The sequence below is a fragment of the Malania oleifera genome, chromosome 5 (genome assembly GCF_029873635.1).
Source record: "Malania oleifera isolate guangnan ecotype guangnan chromosome 5, ASM2987363v1, whole genome shotgun sequence".
NCBI classification, from domain to species: Eukaryota; Viridiplantae; Streptophyta; class Magnoliopsida; order Santalales; family Ximeniaceae; genus Malania; species Malania oleifera.
In genome coordinates, this window is record NC_080421.1 from 52,501,400 (window position 1) to 52,525,701 (window position 24,302).

General features: G+C 37.5%; 1 protein-coding gene across 1 annotated transcript in view; it reads left to right on the forward strand.

Moving 5' to 3' along the window:
* Window positions 1-2,970: 2,970 nt before the first annotated feature.
* Window positions 2,971-24,302, forward strand: part of LOC131155113 (uncharacterized) — a 54,222-nt gene continuing 32,890 nt past the window's right edge. Inside the window, exon 1 of the mRNA XM_058108040.1 lies at window positions 2,971-3,372. Coding sequence (XP_057964023.1) covers window positions 3,112-3,372 — 261 coding nt within the window. The 5' untranslated portion in view covers window positions 2,971-3,111. The remainder of the gene's footprint in view (window positions 3,373-24,302) is intronic.

Genomic DNA, 24,302 nt, shown 5'->3' on the forward strand with positions numbered 1-24,302 from the left:
CCAAATTCAAATTCAAATTTTCTGAGGAATATTATAAGTGATTGAGGTTATTTGTAACGAAAACGTAAGCATGGGAGGTGGTGCATCAAATTAAATAGCATGTGGAGAATATGATGAATTATTAACAAATACATGCAATATTTAGTTTAAAGTTGGTGCATCTAGATTTCACACTAAACAAGGAAGAAGTTATTCTCAGAGCTTAAACAAGGTTTTGTGGCAAGGGAATCACCATTGTTCACCTTTGTAGCTTAGATCTAGAGAGCAGATCCGTTGAAGATGAAAATGGCCAAGAAAATACATACCATCGACTTCCAAATTGATGAGTCATCAATCAATATTTGTGTAAATTCTTAATCATCCACTTAGCTTGTTAAAAGTTGCAAATATTGATCAACTGGTATAGATGCAAAATAGTTACCATGTATTGTTGTAGCAAGATCCATATGACAAAAGAGGAAGAAGATTACCTTCTATTTTGTGAATCTTGGAGATAGCTTGATTGAGATTGTCTCTAGTTGTGCTGCTTGTACAATATGGAGGCACCGATGAAAAGAAAAAAAACCTAGGCAATTTGAATGGGCTTAAGTAATAAATATATCAATTGTGGCCTAATGAAGATGATTGGATGGTGCTTTTAATCTATTTAAGTATGATTGGGTGGTGCCTATAAAAAGCCTCATATTAGCTTCTATAGGGGTAGAGAAGAAAAAAAAGGAAAAAGAAAAGAACAAGAAGAAGGAAATAACTTTGTTTGAAGAAAGGAAGAGACAAACATAAAATCAAGGATTAACCGTCATTCTTTGGCAACCTTGGTAATTGAAGAATACTCAAATTCTTGTCAATTTTGGGTGATTGATTTTTCTTCCAAACATCTATTGCCTGTGAATAGGCTTACGTAAATGAAGATTATATCCAAATCCATTCTCTAATAAATTGTAAATTTTATCGAATCAACATATTTTGTTAAATTGATCTAAGATCAAGAGAACCCAACTCCTGTACATCATGAAATTGATCGTCCAGAAGATTTATCATCAACTCGTTCGGTAGCAACCTTGAGTAATTAAATTTGCAAATTCCATCTAAACAGATCAAAGATTGAACAAATTCACCCTTCATAGGTTGTCAAATTGATCCTTCGAAAAATCTGTCACCCATTTCCTCAAATCAATAGATCTTGTCAAATTAATCCAAAATCAAGCAAATCCAATATTTGCAAATCATCAAATTGATCCGTTGGAAGACCCACCATTGTCTTTGGGAACATGTTCCTTAAGGCCTCAAATTAGTGGATCCACTTTTAAAGAGATTGAATTAGAGTGCATTGTGATTCATTATAAAATATAAAGGAATTGTACCCATTCTATAATTCATTATAGCAACAAATTAACATTTGTTTCAATTTTCTTGTCTTAATTTATCGTCACATAGACCAAATAGGGAGATCCCCTTTCTATTAGTAGAGATACTTTATGCAATTAGTGTATTTAAAGCTTAATTATTTTTATTTCAATTTTAAAAATATAAAATAAAATTGTAATATCCAATATTCTTCATTTATATGGAAGAGTATAGTTAAATCTAAAGGATGTCAAAGAAAAAAAAGGAGATAACTTAAAATATTCTATTTTAATATTTTATTAAAAATTAAATATTTTTATTCAAAATTTGAGCAATTTTAATTTACAACTGTATCAGTTTGTCTATAAGATTGTATGTAAATTGAAATCCCAACTCATAGTTCTATTACCAAGGATAAGCAACTAAAAGATGAACCTAATTGAAATGTTGTGAGTTTTAAATTGTTAGTTGAAATAGTAAATTGAAAGAGAGTGACACTGAAATTATTGGCCTACGAAATGACTAATCAAAGATGGTGGCTAGTAAAATCATACAATAGAATGAGAATGATGTAGAAGGAAGAGGAGGAAGAAGAAAGAGGAAGCTAATGAACGGTGAGGAAATTGTGCAACTTATTTTAATTTATTAAAAAAAAAAGCGTTGTTAAGGGGTAACTGTTTATAATTTCTCTAGTAAGATAAGAGATATGTTAGGAAATCAAAAGACCACACTGACTAGAGAAATCTATTTTTATTTGTAGAAAAGAAATTACTTTATTAAAACAAAAGGGCAGTTAAGGGGTAAGTGTGTAAATTATGTTGTAAGAAGAAGAAAATATTAGGAAATCAAAAAGACCAAACCAAATAGGGAAATCCCCTTTCTATTTGGTAGATATATTTTATGCAATTAGTGTTTAGAAAAATTTATTTAAAGCTTAATTATTTTTATTTCAAATTTTAAAAATATAAAATAAAACTACAATTTCCAATATTCTTCATTTATATGAAAGATTATAGTTAAATCTAAAGGATGTCAAAGGAAAAAAAGGAGAACTTAAATATTTCATTTTAGTATTTTTAATATTTTAGTATTTTTAATAAATTTTGTTGTAAGATATGAAATATTCTTAGGAAATCTGTGTATAAATTTTATTATAAGATATGAGACATCTTAGGAAATCAAAAGACCATACCAAATAGGAAAATTCCTTTCTATTAGTAGAAAAGAAATTTAATTTATTAAAATAAAAAGATAATTAAGGGGTAAGTGTATGTAAATCATGTTGTAAGATAAGGAAAATATTAGGAAATCAAAAGACATTAGAGTCCATTTGGATTAAGGAAATTTATTTTTTATCATATTTTTTTTCTATTAAATACTATTAAAAATAAAAATTTGTCTTAATTTAATTAAAAAATAGGAAAAACTAAATACATAAGATCAAAATTTTGTTTAGATTTGATATTTTTTATTTTATTTTTACTTTTCTTAATAATTAAACATGAAAATTGGATATTTTTCTTTTCTTTCTTAAATATTTTTGAGTTTCAAACCGCCTTAGTGTTAATAAAAAAGTAGAGATTATTATTTTTATTTTTAAAATTTTATGCGAGGGTACCTGTGCATTTTTATTTTTATTTTTATTTTTATTTTATACCCCGTTTCCTCATTCTATCGTTGAAGGTTGATCGCCTCAGATCGAACCTCTAGCATTTCGTTTTGGATCGAGATAAGGTTAGAGGGGCACCGGCCCACCTACGGACGGCGATGGAGTCCCTGCAGCACAAGGTGGAGGCATGGATCAGAGATCAGCGAACGAAAATTTTGAAGGTCTCGTGGCCTCCTGTACAGTGGAAGTTTATAAGGTGGCCCTGGAAGAACGACCGAGAACAGAGGAAGAAGATTCAAGAGGAATACGAGCGAAGAAAGAAGCAACTCCACGATCTCTGCCTCGCTGTTAAAGCGGATTCTGTCTCGGATTTGCGGGATATTCTTTGTTGCATGGTGATCTCTGAGTGTGTTTACAAGGTACTGGCCTTTTCTGCTCTGTAGTGTAGCGCTGCAACCATAATTTGTTTGGTTTGGTGAGAAAATTGTGGAAAATGAGAGAAAATTGACTTTTGAATCTGAATTACGGAAATATTGATGGTCAGGCCTTGTGCTTAATGGGAAGGATTAGTAGCGCCTAATCTTGAGCATTGCATAGAGGGATCCTTTAAGAAATTAAGATGACTGCGCAGTGCCTTTCAGATTTTGTTTACTTGAGAGCAGAAGTGATAATATAGCCAAAAGTTTAATTTCGAACGTGTCTAAGAAGTTTGAAAGTGCAAGAAAGTGCATGTGGGATACTTCGTAGATATGCAAGCATACAGGATAGGTGCAATCTATTTAAGCTAAATGCACAATCTAATTAATCTGAAATGGTAGTCTGTACACAAGATCATCTATTACCTTTAATTGATGAATTCCGTGAACTGCATAGTGCATCTTTTAAATTTGGATAAAGCATATATGAGTTGTTAGGAATTTTTCTTTTGTGATATAAGACTTGCAAAGTATGCCATTTTACAAGAACTCGGAATTTTAGACAGCTCGTTGGATGAGGGCATTGTTTCTAAGGATCTAGTTGATAGGTGTCTAAAGTCTGCAACTAATTTGATACTTCCGAGAGATGATATACATTGGCAACACAAGGCTAGTTGATGCAGGGGCAGCATCAAGGTTCTCCAGCCATGGAAGAATTTAGAAGAAATAAAAGAGAGGAAGGAAAGGGAAGGGAGGAGATACCAAGGGGGAAATCACGTTCAATTCAACAATTCACATTCATCAATAAATGCCTACATCATGGCTTTCACATACTATTTACAAGAAAGTCTCTGAACACATGAAATACACCCCTAAAACAAATTGCATTATAGACATACCCCTAGAGTACACGATTACTACAAACAAAAGCCCTTAACATAAATAATCCTAATATAAGCAAACTACACACACGTATTTAAACAACTAAGCACATTTGGGTGTTGGACCAATAAACCATTTACCTTATTCTTTGACTTAGGCCTCCTAATCGGGCTAAAATGATCCATCCAAATAGCCGCTTCTTGTCCTACATCACTAGTTGAAATGGGTTAGGAGTGGTAATTGTGATATTAGTTCACTTTGATACAGTGGCTAGTGGTAGGAGTTGAAGGAGTTCTACTGTAGAATTGGAGAGCATTGGAGATGAGATGATTATGGATCCTAGAGCAACTGCTAGTGAGATTACTAGGTTTTATCAAGAATTTAGTTTGGAGGAGGATGTTCTTTGTTGTAGTGATAAGGCTTAGATTGGTACCCTGTTTTTAAAGATGAAGTAGGGGGGTTAGAGTTTGTGTTAAAGGATGAGAAGGCTAGGAAGCTGTTGTTTGTAGCGACTAGTGAAGGATAAGGCTTCTAAGCTAGCTGGTTTTCATTGTTATTTTGTTGTAGGGGTGGGGAGGGAAGGTTTAAGGGTTTGGTGGGGAGGGTGAATGGGTGGGAACCTAAATGTTGGTCGAAAGCTCCAAGAGAAGTCAACAAGGATATCCTTTTTCTTCCTTTTTTAATCACTCTTATAGTTGATATTCATGGAGTAGTAATGCAGGAGCTATCAAAGGGAAGTCCAAAGTTTAGCCCAACTTAAACCTTAGTCTAATACTTAGTGGGATCAAATACGATGTACGAAGGTGAATTTATTGTGGATTATAATCATAGTTTTAGTAATCTGTGTGTAATAGCTCTATCATGTTATGACACCAGTGGCTTTTGAGATCATTATAGGGTGATATTTCCAAGGTACCCCAATTCACAATGGTTTTGACTAAATGACTGATATGGTTCGGTTTATTACCGTAATAGCTTTTATGCCATGCTAGTGCATTGTTACAGGAGTCAAACTTGTAATGAATGTTTAGAATAGGCTTCTTATCCTCTTTGCATTTTTTTTTCCTATACTAAAGCGTAGGAACTCAATTTTAAGTTGTTTTTTCATTTCTTTTAATGGAAAAAGAAGCTTTATTGTGACAATGGAGACAAATTCAATAAAGGAGAAAAGAAGAGGGAAAAATGAAACCAGCATCAACTAACTAATGCCATTTTGGGTCATGATTTAGTTGAGGATGTGCTGAGTAAGATGATTAATCATGCCCAAGGTCTCATGTCATTCGGGGTTAACAAAGTAGGTTAGGAGGAGATCATAGTTTTCCATCTCCAATTTGCTAATGACACCCTCCTTTTTCTTGAGGATGGTATTTTGAATTTTTGCAAGACATTCACCTTATTGAAAGTCTTTGAGAATATTTTGGGCCTTTAAATTAACATGTCTAAGGGGCATTTGTTTGTTCTAAATGATCTCTAAATAGAGGGTATGTTTGAAATGGTTCACCAAAAAGTGAATCAGGTTGACATCATAGCATTTGGTGGCAGTTTTGAATTTTCTTAAAATCTCTTTGATAGAACTAGACATGGAAACATGTTTGATTTGGCCTACAATCCCCATGGAAAAGTGCAGTTTAAAAACAAATGTGGTGCATTTTCAAAACTATTTCTACTCAGGAGACACATCTGGAGACAACTTTAGAAGGCCCCCTACTCTTCAACAAATTGTTGGTGTTAACTCTATTAAGGGCTATGAGCCAAAAGAAAATGCCTTTATTTGAAGGAACTCTAGCATCCCATATGCCCCTAAAAAAAGAGGAAAAGACACGTGAGTCTTAGCTAAGTGAGAGAAGAAAAATTTACATGAATAGTCCCTCCGATGAATCCAAATTCCAAATTCTAACATCATTCTCGTTCCCTCCGACACAATAGCAAAGAAGAAAGCTCCTCCAATGTTCTATCATTCAAGACCCATCTAATGTGAAACTCCCAAGAAAAGAGTCCCTCTCAAGAATAAGGAAAGAGGAGATCACATCATCATGGTGAGAAGAAAGATGGTACAAACAAAGAAAGGAATGGAAAAATGCAACTTCTCCACCCAAACATTTTCCCAAAAATGCATACGATTTCCTCTACTAGATGGAACTTTGCAAGAGGAAGAAAGAATAAACCTATGATATGAACCTCCAAGGATGCTTTGAGGAACTTCTAAAATCCACATTTGCATTTTACCCTTTCTATTGTGAGCCAAATTTAATTTTTATATGTATGTGCTGAAGGTAATTTACCTCCATGAGAAAATGGCATAGCCATCTGGCCGTAGTATTTTTAGACACCAAATGACCAAGACCAACCCTCCCTCCTTCTTTGGCCAATACACCACCTCCCACTTAACAAATGATCTCTCCTCCCCTTTACACCTTAGCAAAGAAAACCCCTTGTAATCCCCTTAGGCTTTTGGGCAACCCCCTTGGAATCCCAAAAAGAGATAAACAGTGCACAAGAATAGAAGACTAGCTAGCTTGTGTAAGAGTAATTCTACACCCCCCCTCCCCCTCCAACAAAAAAAAAAAAATAAAAAAAGCACTTTGCACTTCTCCATGCACCCAACCATTTAGCTACCGTAGTCACCATTGGATCCCAAAATCTAAATAGTGGGGCATTCCACCTTGGGGCACCTAAATAGGTTAAAGACCACTCTAAAACCCCACAGCCAGCTAGGGAGGTCAATTCCAAGATCCTCTCAAAAGCTAAGATTAATAGCCCTAACGCTGTTCTTCCCCAATTTAATTCTACTATGAGAGACCCTCTCACAGATCTGCAAAATATTGTGAATGTTTACGAAGTCAATATGCTCATCTAAGAAAATGATGGTGTCATCAACAAATATTTTTTTAAAAAAAGAGAAAAATTTATTAAGGGCTGATTCTTAGTACAAGAAATGAGGACAAGTTGTTCTCTAAGAAAAAACAGCAACAATCAGTGGGATTAGAATAATGTTGCTTTCAAATCCTGAATGTTGGACAGTGGTAAACCCCCAAAAAATCTGAACAAATGTGCCCAAAAAGAAGCCAAGAACACAACTCTATCCCATAGCAAATAAGGAGAAGTTGTACAACCTTTGAAAGTTCTAGCTTTCCTCTCAAGCAAAGGGTCCATAAGATAGCAAAAACTACACCACTTCATAAACATAACCCTTTTTACTTGAGCCAAAACCCTATTGTCTCACGAGCAAGAGATCTCCCACATTTTGAGGTGCCACCCTAGCTTCACAAAAGCAAAGGAAGAGAGCACCCCAAAGGTGGGCCATTTTACAATGAAGGAAAAGATGAGCATTCATTTGGACTTGCAGCACATCAAACACTTGTTAGGACTAAGAGACGTTTGTTAATCCTATTCAAGGTTGTGGTGTTCTTGAAGGTTTGAATCTTCAAAGGAACCTTAGCCTTCCAAACGATGTGGCTCCAAGGAAAAAAAATTGGGAGAAGGGGTTTTAAAGAGTTCCGAGAATTAAAGATTTTGAAGAAACAAACTTGAGAATCACCCTCTCAATCCCACTCATTTTCCTTGGAAGAAGGAACGAAGCGGTCCAACGCACGAAGTAGTTTGGTAAGCTCACCTACCTCTCTTTCATTGAGATTCTTGAAAAAGTGGAAATCTAATGAAAGAGAGCCCCTCTTAGAAGAAAAAAATGGGTGTGTTGTGAGGAGAAGCTTAAACAATTGAGGTTCTAATGGCTCCAAGTATTCCTTGGAACCAAACATCCTCCCAAAAATGAACCCTATTGCCATTTTTCTCAATTTGTGCCTTCTCGTTATGTGAAGGAGTTGTTCCGAAAGTATTATACCTTGGAGCAACAAAGCCAACAATAAGATTGTTGGCCGCATAAGTAAATGCTTTCACATAATATGGATTTCTAACAAAATGGAAGGGTAGACCACCACAATAAAACATCCTTGCATTCAAGCATTTCAAATGGTTCTCACTTCCATTTGAAATGCCTTCTACATGGAGTATTTTGATTGACTTTCCGACCAACTCCATAGATCTTTGGTTATCGGAAAGCATGGGTTTGAGGACAGCAGCCATTTGTTGGATCATTGCCTATATCAACTTATGATTGGATTTCTCAATCTGTTGTCTTTAAGCAGTGAGATCGTCATTGTTGAGCTTGATGGGCAAATAGATTGACTTTCGTGGCTCTGCTTAAGATCCATAAGAAGTATCCTTTTTTCCTCTTAAAGAAAGACAAATCTGAGGTAGTAGATTGGCCATGAAGTGGTGGTAGAATTGGACAAGGCAATGACACTTGTGTAGGTTTTTTCCTATTTTTTGTTTCATTTTCCAATATCTACATTTTAGCAAGATACTCTATAAACACCTTAGGACATGCCCTTATTTGTATTCTTGGAATTTTCAATAAATAAGCTTTTACTAAAGAATATGAACCCTTGTAAGATTGCAAACAATAGTTGCATTGAAAATTGGAGTTTCCACCTCCTTTATTTAATGCCCCCAATTTAGTTACATGAGCCCAAAGAGGGGCACTATTATCCAATGTGCCAGTTGAAAGTTTACAAAGAAGTGGAGTATGGTGAACTCTCTGAAGCCATTATTGTCACATAGTATCCATAATTCAATAAACTCCTATCTCAAACAATTTAACAAATGTAAATTAATATTCTAATACTAAGTGACTAATAATATAGAGACATAAACAAATGAATGCAAGTTAACTGTAGTTAAGCAACTAAGCAAGAGAGCAACCCATGTTCCATACTTCCATAGCAATATTAATATTGATAATTTGACACTAATATTAAATTACTGATACAATATCATAGATCAGTTTTTCAAAAAAATAGACAAAAAAAAAGAAGATAGTGGGCTAGTGGCCATTTGCAAGCTGTTGAATTGGTAGTTTAGCAAAGGGGAGGGAAGTGGGAGGGAGGGAGGGAAGGAGATGGAAAAGAGGGAGGGAAGGAGGGAGGGAGTGAGGGACTTATAGCCGCAGCTAGGAAGTAGGAAAGGCCTTCGAGATTTCTTCCTTGACGATTTGTTGGCCTTTGAGAGAAGAGGCTTTAGAAGTCAAGGTCAAAGTCGATTAAAGGATGGGAGGCTGAGATGTTTGGCAAACTAGCGAGGCAGGTTGGGAGAGAGGTCTAGCAGTAAGGATGGGAGGATGAGCTTGCGCTAGGGCTCCAAACAAGGAACACAGGAAGCTTGAGCTTCTGTATGCACTCTAGATTCTTTTTTTTTTTTTGTTTTTTAGTTTTGTATATAGTGACCAAAGGGAACAAAAACATAGCGTTTTTCAGATGTGTCCTAGATAGGTCGGCGCCATGTCGCAATGTGTCTGGGAGTGCCCCAACGCTTTGGAAATGTTCTTTTTTTTTTAAGTCTTTTAGGGGTTGTGGATGGAGTGTAATGCACGCATTTTCTAGGGAAGAAGATGCCTTAGTTTCTTGTTTGAGAAAAGATCCATTATTTGGCTTCTCTTTGGTGTGTGGGACACGGGAATTTTAAGGGATTGAGCTTTTATGATGTTCGGCACGATTGGCATTAAGTGTTGGAGTGTTAGTTCGTGCTGGTTTTTCTCTTTCTTGTTTTTTAGTCTTTAGGTTGTTTCTTTGTGTTTTTTATCTGGATTTTCCAGACTATGTTAAGAGCATGTCTTATTCTCCTAGCTGTATATTCTTATTCTATTATTGAAATTCTTCTTTTATTATAGAAAGAAAAACAACCAAATTTAATTTTGACACACATCGGACACGTATCTGCCCATGTCAGCCTGATACTTGGTGGATAGTGATCATCCTCTTAGAAGTGTTGGTGTGTTCCATACTTTTTCTCTTATTAGAATGACTTACATATTTGCATATTGTATTTTTCTTACACCTAATTGTAGATAAAAGAACATTTATTAGCTTTGTTCTTATGTTTTTTTGAAATTGGAGTATTCTTGCACCTACTCTGGAGATAAATCTGGTTTCGACTGCCTCTTTTGTTCTCGCTTTATTGTTTGTTTCTTGACTACCTCTTCCTCTTCCATGGATTTGGTCAAAGGTAGGTGATACGGAACCTCAAGAATGAACGTTCGGAGACCCCAAATCAGATTTATCAAAACCCCAAACCCAAAATAAGATTCAACATGGCAGTGGATCCTTGACCTATTACTTGACGTGAAGCACAAACTAAGAATATCAAATTAATGGATGAACGCCACAAAGGTAACACCTTTGATAAGTTCGGTGAAAGTTCAATGAAGAACTTGAAGAGAAATAAACCTCACTTGTAATTGTATTCAGCAAAAAAAAATCATCCTTTAATACAATAAAGAGTTGGCTACTTATAGAAAATAAAAGAAACCCATGACATCAGTTCGGCCAATAAAAATAGGCTATGACATCAATCTGACCAATAAAATAGCCCCACATAACCTTAAGCATGCCATGTCATTTAATGAAACATGTGCAAGTCACATGCCATGTGTCATGTCATTTAATGAAACATGTGCAAGTCACATGTCATGCTTAATTAACACAATTGACCCACTATTTAGTCCATAAAAATTCCCCAAACAGCCCTTATTGGCTTAAGGTTCCAGCCTCACATGTCTTTAGACAATTTACCATCTTAGGCTCTTCAAGAAAGTCCTTTTCTTTAGTGTCCATGGCCCTCATTGACTCTTGCTCAAGCAACTTCTTGATTAGTCCTTGCATAGCCTCCTTGACCTTCTTGGCTCTAGCTCTTGTGATGGGTCCACTTGGCATGTGCAGATCATCGTGTGCAATCGGAGCTTGTGGGTTCATATCATTCCCCCTCTCTTCAAAAAGATTCATCCTTGAATCATCACCTACATCAAAAAAGGATAAATCAGAAACGTTGAAAGTTGCATTGACCTTATACTCACCCGGTAGATCCAACTTGTATGCATTATCGTTGATCTTTTCTACCACTTGAAAAGGTCCATCGCCCTCGGGTGTAGCCTTGTTTTCCTTTTAGTAGGAAACCTCTCTTTTCTCATATGCACCCATACCCAATCTCTTGGTTTAAGAGTAAAGAACTTGCGCCCCTTATTAGCTTGAGATGAATATTGTCGGTTCTTCTTTTCGATGTGCTGTCGTGCTTGTTCATGGATCCTCTTCACCAAGTCAGCCTTGTGTCGTCTGTCTAAGTCAGCTATCTCATTCATAGGTAGCGGCATCAAATCCAATGGAGTCAAAGGATTAAAACCATAAACAATTTCAAAGGGAGAAAAATTAGTAGAAGCATGCACAGTTCTATTATAAGCAAACTCAATAAGTGGTATGCATTCTTCCCATGATTTTAAATTCCCTTGAATGACCGCACGCAATAAGGTAGCTAAAGTCTGATTAACTACTTCGGTTTGACCATCGGTTTGAGGATGACAAGTATTCGAAAACAATAGCTTAGTTCCTAACTTTCCCCACAAAACCTTCCAAAAGTAGCTATGAAATTTAACATCCCTATCACTCACAATTGTCCTAGGAATGCCATGCAATCGCACAATGTCCCTAAAAAATAAATTGGCTATATTTGTGGCATCATCAGTTTTATGGCAAGGAATAAAATGTGCCATTTTAGAAAATCTATCAACCACCACAAATATAGAGTCCATACCCCATTTGGACCTAGGCAAACCTAATCTGAAAGCCTTTGAAATGTCTACCTAAGGTTCACTAGGTACAGGAAAAGAAGTATAAAGGCCATGAGGTAAGACCTTAGACTTAGCTTGTTTACATGAAATGCATCTAGAACACACTTTCTCTACATCTCTACGCATATGTGGCCAAAAGAAGTGTTCATGCAGAATATCTAAAGTCTTTTGTACCCCAAAATGTCCTATCAAACCCCTGCTATGTGACTCTCGCACAAGCAATTCTCTTAAGGAGCAGTTAGGCACACAAAGTCTATTCTCCCTAAACAAATATCCATCATTCCTATTGAATTTATGAATGGCAACTTTATGACATGCCTCATATACATTAGTAAAATTAGAATCTTTAGCATGTAAATCCTTTATGTACTCAAAACCTAATAGCTTAGTGCTAAGTGTAGTAATTAAGGCATACCTGCGAGAAAGCGCATCAGCCACGACATTTTCTTTCCCCTGCTTGTACTAAATGACATATGGGGAGGTTTCGATGAACTCTACTCATTTGGCGTGGCGGCGATTTAGCTTACCTTGCCCCTTCAAATGCTTTAATGATTCATGATCAGAGTGGATCACGAATTCTTTAGGCCACAAGTAGTGTTGCCACGTCTCCAATGCCCTCACCAAGGCATACAATTCTTTATCATACGTAATGCTGCCCCATTGAGCTTTTCACTAAAATATGCAATGGGACGCTTATCCTGCATCAAAACAGCTCCAATACCAATCCTGGAGTCATCACATTCAATCTCAAAAGTTTTAGTGAAATCAGGTAAAAGCAACAATGGAGCAGAACATAACCTATCTTTAAGCATTTTAAAGGAATGTTCTTGTGCATTACCCCATTTAAACCCCACGTTCTTTTTTATCACTTCAATTAAAGGTGCAGCAATGGTGCTAAAATCTCTCACAAAACGCCTATAAAAACTAACCAACCCATGAAAATTACGTACATCAGTCATAGATTTAGGTGTTGGTCAATCTTTTATTGCTTTCACCTTTTCCTCATCTACTTCTATGCCTTTAGCACTCACCATATAACCCAAGAAAATAACCTTTTCCATGCAAAAATTGCATTTCTTTAGGTTAGCAGACAATTTTTTTTTTTAAGAACATCCAGTACACCTTTCAAATGATCCAAGTGATTATCAAGATTCTTGCTATACACTAGGATGTCGTCAAAGTAGACAACAACAAATCTGCCTATAAATGCACGCAACACATGATTCATCAAGTGCATGAAAGTATTAGGTGCATTGGTCAGACCAAAGGGCATAACCATCCATTCATACAAACCGTACTTTGTCTTAAATGCAGTTTTCCATTCATCACCCGGTTTCATTCTTATTTGATGGTAGCCACTTTTTAAATCAATTTTAAAAAAGATGTAAGAGCCATGCAGTTCATCTAACATGTCATCTAGTTTAGGGATAGGATGACGATACTTTACAGTGATTTTATTGATGGCTCTACAGTCGACGCTCATCCTCCATGATCCATCTTTCTTCAGTACCAGTAGCACGGGTACCGCACACAGATTCATGCTCTCCCTCACATGCCCCTTGGCAAGCAGCTCCTTAACTTGTCTTTGAAGTTCCTTAGTCTCCTCGTGGCTGCTCCTATAGGCTAGACGGTTGGGAATCGTAGCCCTGGGGATGAAGTTAATCTGATGCTCAATTCCTCTAATTGGTGGCAAACCATTGAGCACGTCCACAGGAAAGACATCCTTGTATTCCTGCAGCAAATAAACAATAGCATTAGACAAGGAAGAGGTGAGTTCGTGAGTGCTCAAATATGCCTCCTTGTATATGAGTACAACTAGAGGTCTTTGTGCATAAAAAGATTCATACACTCTTTTTCTTTTGCATACAAACTCACTTTTTTCTCTCTCATTGTTTTTTCCTCATTTTTACCACTTTTTTTTTTTTTTTTTTCTAATTTTAATGCTCTCTACCTCTCCTTTTGTTTTATTCTCAGCATTTTTTTGTTTTTCTCATCATTTGCTCTTTTCAATCTCACTTGATCTTCATACACTTGCTTAGGAGTCAATGGTACAAGGGTCACACTCCTCCCATCTTTTATAAAGGAATACCTATTCTTGAACCCATCATGAGTGACACGTTGATCATATTGCCATGACATGCCCAATAAGATGTGACTAGCATGCATAGGGACCACATCACATAGAATCTCGTTAGAATATTTTCCAATTGAAAATACAATCAGCACTTGCTTATTCACCTTAATCTCCCCACACTCATTCAACCATTGAAGTTTGCAAGGCTTAGGATGTTTTATGCATTGCAACCCCAACTTCTCTACTAATGTGGTACTAGCTACGTTAGTGCAACTCCCTCCATCGATGATCATGCTATACACCTTATCATGGATGTAACATCGAGTATGAAATATATTCTCATGCTACTCCTCATTTTCATCTTTCACCACATGCATGCTTAAAGCTCTCCTAGTTACTAATGGCTTGCCATGGACAGCATACTCAACATCACTAGAATCTTCTAGCGAAGGCATGGACTCATGATCACTCTCTTCATCATCAGTCTCAATAATACCATCATCTCTCATAATCATTGCTCTTTTATTTGGGCGTTGTGATGCAATATGGCCAGTCCTCAAACACCTAAAACACTTGGTATTTCTATACCTACTAGGTTGAGAAGAAGTTATACCTTTTTCATGGCTGCCCACTTTGTCTTTGCCTTTCTCCTTTTCTTTCTTGGATTTAGAAACAACCATTTCTTCTTTTGATTTCCCCCAATTCGGTTTCCATGTGGAATGGGATGCCGAAGTTGTTGTAGCATGCTTGTTTCTTCCTTTGTGTTTGAGTTGCCTCTCTACTTTCATTGTCATATGCACCATGTCCTCTAACTCCACATAGTGATGCAACTCCACTATGTTAGCAATTTCCCAGTTCAACCCACATAAGAATCGTGCCATTGTAGCTTCTCTATCTTCCTCAATATTTGCACGAATCATAGCCATCTCCATCTCCTTGTGGTAGTCCTCCACACTTTTGGTACCTTGGGTAAGGCTTTGAAGACGTTGGTGTAAGTCTCGGTAGTAGTGGTTTGGTACAAATTGCTTCCTCATCACCGCCTTCATTTCAGCCCACGTCTTAATAGGTCTTTCCATGTTTCTACGCCTACTAAGAAGAATTTGATCCCACCATACCAGTGCATAGTCAGTGAACTCCACAACTGCCAATTTCACCTTCTTTTCTTCGGAGTAGTTATGATACTCAAAAATGAGCTCAACCTTCCTCTCCCATTCAAGGTATACATCCGGGTTATTTTTCCCTTGAAACAGAGGAATCTTCATTTTGATGCTTCCGATGTTTCTATCGATGTTATCTCAACCCCTTGGCTCTCATCGAGGTTGTCGCTCTTGCCTAGCACCTCGATAAGCAAATCTGCCTATACCGTCATGTTTGAATCATCACTTGCTTCATTGCTACCTATATCATGTTCAAATTCAGCAATCGGAGGAGTATGTGGCCTTCGCCGCCTTTTATTGGATTGCCCTCTTCTCAGTCCATCAATTGCAGCGTCTTGTCTATCCAATCTATCTCTGAACTCCCCAAAAACCGTATTGAGTCTTTCAAACTGCTGTTGAATAGCTTGCAAGGTGAAGAATGAGTCTTGTGGAGGGTTCTCATTCTCGCTACCTTTGCTGGAAGTTTCAGCGCCAACCACCTTTCTACTTATAATTTCAAACCTGCAAAAAGGATATTAGAGAGAAAAAAAAAATTGCTCACTCACTCCTTTACGTGTTTACCCTCCAAACAAAGACACTCAATGCTCGTGTTTTTTTTTTTTTTTTGGCTTTTTCCCTCTAATACGCTCACACACTCGTGCCTCTTATCACTCAGGATTTCTTTTTTAGTTCTTTAATGAACTAATCCCAAACAAATCAAACGCAACTAAATCAATGAAAACAGCTAAATCAAGACACGAAACAACGAAGGAAAGACAAAAAGAAGTCAAGAAAACAATAATGACGCAAACGAAATAAAAAGAAATTCAATGGAACAAAATAATCAACTCGACCAAAGATATATTCAAACACAAATCAGAATAATAAGCTACTACCTCCTCTTTTTTTTTCTTTTTTTTTTTAATGCAAAATATTGCCTTTTCTCTTTTTTTTTTTTTTTTTTTTGAATGCACAAAATTGTTTTTTTTTTTTAATGTGCTCTAATCGGCCTTGCTATATTTCTTGCAATTTCTAGCCACAAAAGATTCAATCATGATGACAAACGATATTAAAGAAGAGATGGAAAATTTCGAAAACAAGAAAACGAGATAGGTAGATTGGATGATAGAAGAATATGAAATAAGGATAAATAATTATAAGTTAAAAGAATTTTCGAAAGCAAACAAGAAAAATAAGATAAATAGAACCTAATTTGAACCAAAGCTCTGATACCAAATGATACGGAACCCCAAGAATGAATGTCTGGAGACCCCAAATCAGATTTATTAAAACCCCAAACCCAAAATAAGATTCAACATGGCAGTGTATCCTTGACCTATTGCTTGACGTGAAGCACAAACCAAGAATATCAAATAAATGGATGAACGCCACAAAGGTAGCACCTTTGATAAGTTCGGTGAAAGTTCAATGAAGAACTTGAAGAGAAATAAACCTCACTTGTAATTGTATTTAGCAAAAAAAAATCATCCTTTAATATAATAGAGAGTTGACTACTTATAGAAAATAAAAGAAACCCATGACATCAGTTCGGTCAATAAAAATAGGCCATGACATCAATCTGGCCAATAAAATAGCCCCACATAACCTTAAGCATGCCATGTCATTTAATGAAATATGTGCAAGTCACATGCCACCATGTGTCATGTCATTTAATAAAACATGTGCAAGTCACATGTCATGCTTAATTGACACAATTGACCCACTATTTAGTCCATAAAAATTCCCCGAACAGCCCTTATTGGCTTAAGGTTCCAGCTTCACACGTCTTTAGACAATTTACCATCTTAGGCTCTTCAAGAAAGTCCTTTTCTTTAGTGTCCATGGCCCTCATTGACTCTTGCTCAAGCAACTTCTCGATTAGTCCTTGCATAGCCTCCTTGACCTTCTTGGCTCTAGCTCTTGTGATGGGTCTGCTTGGCATGTGCAGATCATCATGTGCAATCGGAGCTTGTGGGTTCATATCAGTAGGTATAGAGAATTTCTCATGTCCTTATAGATTGAAAGCAATATTTTCAATTTGTATCTAGAAAAGGTTGGGGATGAAGGTTGTGTTCAATTGGAGGAGTGGTCCTGACATAGAAATTGTTTAATTAGGATCACTATGTCCGTTTGATTTGTCATTGATGGGCTGTTTCATTTGATACAAAAAGTTTGGCAGATTCCAATATTGGGTGGCAATTAAAACGAATCACAAAAGGTAATTCATTGTAGTTGAGTGTGTGTTCAACTAGCAGGAGGTATTGTATCTTGATAATAGGGGGTGAAACGGGAGAGCCGGCATAGATTTTTTGAAGTTCTGGAGTTAGTGGTAGGCTCCGAGAAGGATTGCAATTTCAAAAATGAGGTTGGAAATAAATCTTTAGGATCTAATGATTGGAGCTAGAAAGATGTCATGGTGGGAGGTTCTTTGCCAAAGATTCAGTAGGGCGGGTGGTTTTACAGCACATGTGGAGGTGTGGATGTGGCAGCAGTTGCTACTCTAGTGAACTATGATGTAGATAGGGTTTGTGGGGTGGAGAGGTTTGGGTCCTCAGAATCCAAGGGTAATGGTGTGCTGAGCATCATTAGCATTACCATGCACTTGGGTCAGCTTTTGGGTTAGAAATGGCCAGGTCCAAATAATATTAATGGGAAGCCCATGGTTTTAGTTATATTATGTCTTTGAAGCCACAAGGGCCATATGATGGTAGTGTAAAGTTATGGAACCTCATTCCAGTTGTTTTGCAGTTGGAGAAAGAGCAGCTAGTGCATCCTCCTAATAGGAGAGAGAAATCTAACTAGTGAGTCATGAAGGGCAGGAAGAGATAAAAGCCAGACTTGGTTCAGGCAATGCAGGGATTTTGGTTGATATTTTAGTACCCTTAGTGGGAGTGGAATGCTGCGTGATGAGAGAACAACCAGGAAGCTTCCATTGATGGCTGTTGACAAGTGGGTTCTGCTAAGGACCAAGAAGTTTGTGTGGAAGAGAGTCATGGTAAAATTGATGGTTTAGGCGCAAAGTCACTGATTGGGGAAACAACTCTAATAAGGTTAGGGTTCGGAAGGTTTATGCTTGTTGGAAGGTTGTACAGATGGGTTTGAAATGAGAAAAAAAAATTTGAAGAGAAGCAAAGTTATTCTGGTGGGATACAGGCATATTGAAGGAGAAATGCAGATGGAAATTTATGCTTTGTGGAACCTCCCAACGTTTAGAAGGATGCTACAATTGAGTGGGTTAACAAGGTTAAGGAGAAGAAGAAATGGGGTGATGTCTTGGATAATGATGAAGTCAGTAGTGTGTTTGCTTTTGTTGGGGGATTGCTTTTGGATTAGGTTTGGGAACAAAATGGGTATGCTTCTGACTCATTTTATCTACCTGGGGATATATCGAATGTGCCACCAGCTCTGATGGAGGGTTTGTAAGGGGTTTCTATTTTTGAGGATGATGGAGTGGATAAAGGGCAACAGTATAAGAACGGGATTCTGCCTGCACTGTGGAGTAGGTTAATGGGACAGATTAGAGGCTCAGTAATTGATGTATAAGATGGGCTTGTGGCTGTTAGAACTTGAGGAAACATAGTTTGACTCAATGGTGGTAAAAGAAGTTGAAGGGCCAGAGGGAACCAGCAAATTTGTAGTAGTGCTCAATGAATTATGATGGAAAGGGTTTAAAGTGGGGGTTTTTTGGTATAGTTATTTTTTAATTCTTATGGTCTATTATTTTGTCATCCCTTTCCTTTCTTTATACATTTTTTTCTTATTAAAAAATATTTACCCCTCTCTCTATCTCTCTCTCTCTCTTTCTCTCCCTGAGTTCAAATGCATGCCGGCGCTGACACACCTAAGACACTTCCCTCCTCTTTTTTTTTCTTCTTTTGATTATGGGATCCCTTGAATACTTTACCTTGTATTGGGTTTATTTATATATTTTTCCTCTGATCCTCCATGACCACTACCCCTTGCCTGGGCTAGGGCTACTTACAACTGCAACAATGATTAATTGGTGATTGGTGGTTCTTTACCTCCACTTCTCACCCCATGTGTGGTGACGATTGAAAAACTCTCCTAGTGGAAAGGAAATCCTTGGACCTGGTTTTGATGGAGAAAAAGTTGGCTTTATCAAGGTCACAAATATAGGAAAGCTTGAAGAATTTCCATCTTCATGGAAATGGATGAGTTTGATTGGTTTCTCCATGCATGGAAGGATTTCTAGAGTAAGGAGCAACTAGTTGGATGGTTCAGAAGAACAAAAAAAGGAGACAAAACCCTAATGCTTCAACTCAATAAGAATGCCTCTGGGTGCTTCATCCCTTTCTTTGAGATCAACTTTGAGGGAATGAGATCCATTGCTTCCTTAAGCAGAAGAGTTATGCCTTCAAACTCGACTCCAAATGCAATGCCTTGGGGATTCTCTCCTGGACCTCAACAGACACGTAAATAACTCCTTGAAGCCCTTGTCTCTGGCTATGTAGGTCATTGGAGAGTTGAAATCCATTCGGCTGTAGCATTCTCTGTCTGTTGAGCCTCTCACCATAATGGTGAACCTGCTGGGGTGAGTAACTGTAACGGAGTGAAGCAGAGAGTAGATGCAGAAAATATAGACTAACCTTTGACAAAGGCATTTGCTCCCATGTGCGTGTTAAAAAATGTGGAGAAAGGAGCTGTGAAACAATTGGTGGCCACCTGCAACTCTTTCAAATTTGGAAAAGTTGGATCTCCAGCTACTAGGCCCAAAAGCTTCTCAAGCTTTAAGGAATTAGGGTAGGCCTCAGTTTGTAGTCTTTGGACCAAACCCAACTGATTTTTTCCCTTCTAGCCCTTCTGTTCTCTGGGTCTGTATAGTAGTCCTCCATCTCTTGGCCCCTTTTCACCAGGTGGAAGGCTGAATTACCCCTCCCCCTTGTCTGGCCCTTCTTGCTAAAGTCAAATCCAGCAAGCTCCCAAGTGTCATGCCCATCAAGCCCCCTTCCACTAGATCCTCTGCAGTATGCTGCCCTACCTTCAGAACCAGCAGCAACATAACCCCTTCCTCACCTAGATACAACCAGTGTTTTTTGTGACTCAGAGGTAGGAGACAATAGCCTGACTCTCACACCTGTCTTCGGGACTGGTACAGAAGGCCTCCTTGATGAAGATCAGGCAAAAATTGCACAGTGACAATGATAATTATGTGTAGCAGGTCGCAATTTGGGTGCTCTACTAAGCTAAGATGGTAGGGACCTTGGTGTCTCTTCCAACACTTTCAAGGAAAAATCCATTAGTGTTCTCAAGGAAATTGAGAAAAAACAACAGGAAGGAGGCAAAATTGGTTAGGAAAACCTTCAGACAGTAGCATAAAGAAAAAGAGAGAAGCAGGGAATTGAAAAGACTAGTTTTAAGTTTACAGAAGCTTTTTAGATTTGGAAGATGCTGGTTGTAGCTGGAAGAAGTTCTTTAAGATTGGAAAGGAGATGATGTTATTTGCATTCTCGTAGCAAAGCTAGATAATGTGGCAGATTCCTTACTAGTATTTGGGGCCTTAAGAATTGCAAACCGGTCTTTCTTAAGTGTAAACGGAACTGCTGGTGGCATCCTTGTTGCTTGGAAGGAAGATGTGTTGCGTCTTGTGGGTCACAATGCAGGATCCTTGTCTGTTTCTTGTTGTTTCATACAAATTGCTGACAACTTAGCCTTTTAAGTGTGTCTTTTTTTTTTTTTTAAAATTCTTGCTGCAATGTACTTCCATCCTGCTTTTTAATTTTTTTGGAGAAGACTTCTTGTCCTCTAGTTTCATGTACTCTGGTTCTTGGTTTTATATTAATAGTATTGTCTTTTTTTGCAAAAAAAAAAAAAAAAAAAAATTTTAACTTCTGTTGGCTCCTTATTGGCCCTAGAGAAGCCCCTCCAAGATTTCCTTTTGGGGAGAGTTTTGGGAAATCAGAACCAAATGGAATGATACTATTTGAGGTGACTTTATTATGGCGCTTTATGCTCATGAAGGAAACGGAGTGAACCTAGAAAACACAAGCTTTGGACTTTATTAATTTGAATGGGACAATGGCCTCATTGACTTCCCTCTCATTGGAGTTTCTTCTACTTGGTCCAATGTTAAGAGACCGTTTATTTCTTAAGGATTGACTGACTTCTCATTTCTTATGGTGGGAACAGCATTTGACAGAAGTTCCGCAAAAACTTCTCCAAAGAATAGATGGGGCTTAACTCCTGCCCCCTTCTTGCTTTGAAGACATGTGGCTGAAGCATGGTGGCTTTGAAAACCGAGTCAAGGTGTGGTGGTCCACCTTCCAAGTTGAAGGCTATGCTAGCTTCATCCCAGCTCCTAAGTTGAAGGGGCTTACTAAAAAGTTGAAATTTTGACAAGAACACCTCCATAGACATTTATTTAAAGAAGGATGCCATCTTAATGGGTCTCTTAAGGGATTGATGACAAAGATGTAGCTCAAAATCTCACTCACTTCATTTCACATTCATCAATAACTGCCTACATCATGGCTTTATCACACTATTTATAAGAAACCCTCTAAACATAAGAAATTAAACACATATCCCTAAAACTACATTACATTACATTACAAACATACCCCTAGAATACACAATTACTACAAACAAGCCCCCAACATAAATAATCTTAATACAAGCTGCTACACACATACTTAAACAACTAAATAACTAAGCACATTTGGGTTTCGGACCCAATAAACCATTCACTCTATTCTTTGACATAGGCCTCCTAATTGGGTGGAAATGATCCATCAAAATAGCCGCTTCTTTTCCTACATCAATTCCCTGCTTTCAGAAAGAACTCTACTCCGTCGAGTTGGGGAAAGTACCAAGGAGTCCATCACCATGAATAATCATCTTGTTTAATAAGAAAGGAACCAACTATATGCTTCAACTTGGTGAGTGGAAGAATTTGATGGGGTCGTTCAAGAAGGCATTTTCAAGTTTTTATGAGACCTCTATGAATCAGCCTCTTGGAGACCAATGGCTGATGGAATCAACACTTGCCTTGTGGCTGGAAACCCGTTTTAGTAAAGAGGAAGTTATTCATGCACTGAAGGAATGCAATGGCAGTAAAGCTCTGGGCTCTAATGGTTTCACAATGGCACTTTGTTTCAAGACAACTAGGACGTCCTTAAATTTGACATTATCAAGAACTGCCACTTCTTAGGAAAATTTGTGAACAACATTAGTTCAATCTTTATTTCTTTGATTCCCTAGAAGCTAGGAGCCGACAACATCAATGAGTTCTGCCCCATAAGCTTTGTGGGAAGTATATCTTATTTCCTAAGTGCTTGCCTCGAGACTCAAGAAAGCGATTTTGGAAGTTATAGGCCAGCACCAACATGCCTTTGTTGAAGGGAGATAGAAGATGCAGCCTTCATTGCCTCAGATGAGTTGGGCTCTCACTTTAGGGGGCGATTGCCTACAAGATGGATATGGAGAAATCTTTTAATCATGTGTTTGAATGTTCCTTCATTACATGCTTAAGCATATGGGTTTTAGGGATTTTTGTGAGGTGGATTGAGCAATGGATTACCATGAAGACCGTCTTCATTCTTATTAATGGTTGCCTAAGCAGTTTCCTCCACTCCTCCAAAGGTTTGAGACATGAAGGGGTCCTCTTTGACATTGTATTTTTCATCCTTTTTATAGAGGTTCTTAGTTTGGTGTTAAATAAAGCCTTTGAGATGGGTATTTTCAAGGGACTCAAAATTGGTAGAGATAACTGAGAGATGGAAATTTCACATCTCCCTTTTGCAAACGAAGCCATTTTTCTTGAGGGGCAGATCCTCGGCATATTCTGAACTTGAGATGCATCCTTCTCTGTTTTTATGCAATCTCAAGGCTTAATGTAATTTTCAGTAAAAGTGAACTTACCCCTAGGATGTGCTTGGTTGTTCTTTCCCGGGCAGAATTATGGGCTGTGAGTGCAAGGCCTTCCATATGCCAATATCTTGGGCTTAATTGTAGAGAAAGTACAAAAAAGGAAATTGAGATTCCATTGTTGAGAAATTTGAATAGAAACTCGTGGGTTGGAAGAAAAAATACCTGTCAAAAGATGGAAGACTCACCCTTATCAGGAACACTCTCTCAAATCTTACTGTAGTAAATGTCCCTCTTTCTCATCCCTTGCTCAGTGGCGAAAAGACACAAAGATATTAAAAAATGATTGGGGAAGCACAAGGGATGTTTTTAAGTATCATTTGGTCAAATGGAAGGTTGTCAAACAACTCTTTCATTTAAGGCCAATTTTTAGGCATCAAGTTGCTTTTTGTGTTAAAAAAATCTGTACTTGGAAAATGGATTTGGGGATTGAAGAAGGAGAAAAATCTTTGTTGGAGAATGATCATTGCTGCTAAATATGGGCTTGAGAATAATGGTTGGACCTTTGGGGAAGCTTGTAAGCCTTAAGGAGTTGGTGTTTGGAAGGGTTGGGATAATTTCTTCTCTTTAATTTGCATCATTGTGGGTAATGGAGATAGCATCTTATTCTTCCATGGTATTTGGTGTCAAACATTTCCTTTTTGCACCCAATTCCGTAACTTTTTCAGCTTTGTGTGAGAAAAAGATGCACAAGTTGATTTTCTTGTCTATCTTTCTAACATGGGAGCTATGTGGGACATGCCTCTTGTGAGGAATGCTAATGTTGGAACTTGTTAACTAAATCGATATATGAAAATTTACAGCAATGCCCCCTTAACAGCATACAAATAATCCTAGGTGGACCCTCAACTTGTCTTCTATGCATAATACTCCCATTGCTTCTTTTTGTTCTCATGAAGGTGGCTCTCTTTCAACGATTTTGATCTCTGCCAGAGTCTAAATGTAAGAGAGATTGATGAGCTTGTCCATTTGATGGCTATTTTGGATTCTTCTATTCCGCATATGAGGAGGGATACTTGAATTTATCTTGGGGAGGGATGGTTCTGGTACAATCACTTATAAATATTTCCTGTTTCATTTGTTGAAATCCTCAAACTGTTCCTTTTTTTGTTTTTTTTTCTAAAGAATGTAAGGAAGGCTAAGATTCCCTTTAAGATTAAAGCATACTTTTATACGCACTTAATTAATACAAATGGCTGGTTAGTGAAGAGACCTAATAAAGCAATGCATTTAACCTCAAATGAGACAAATGATTGCTTATTTTTTCATTCTCAGGTGGCTA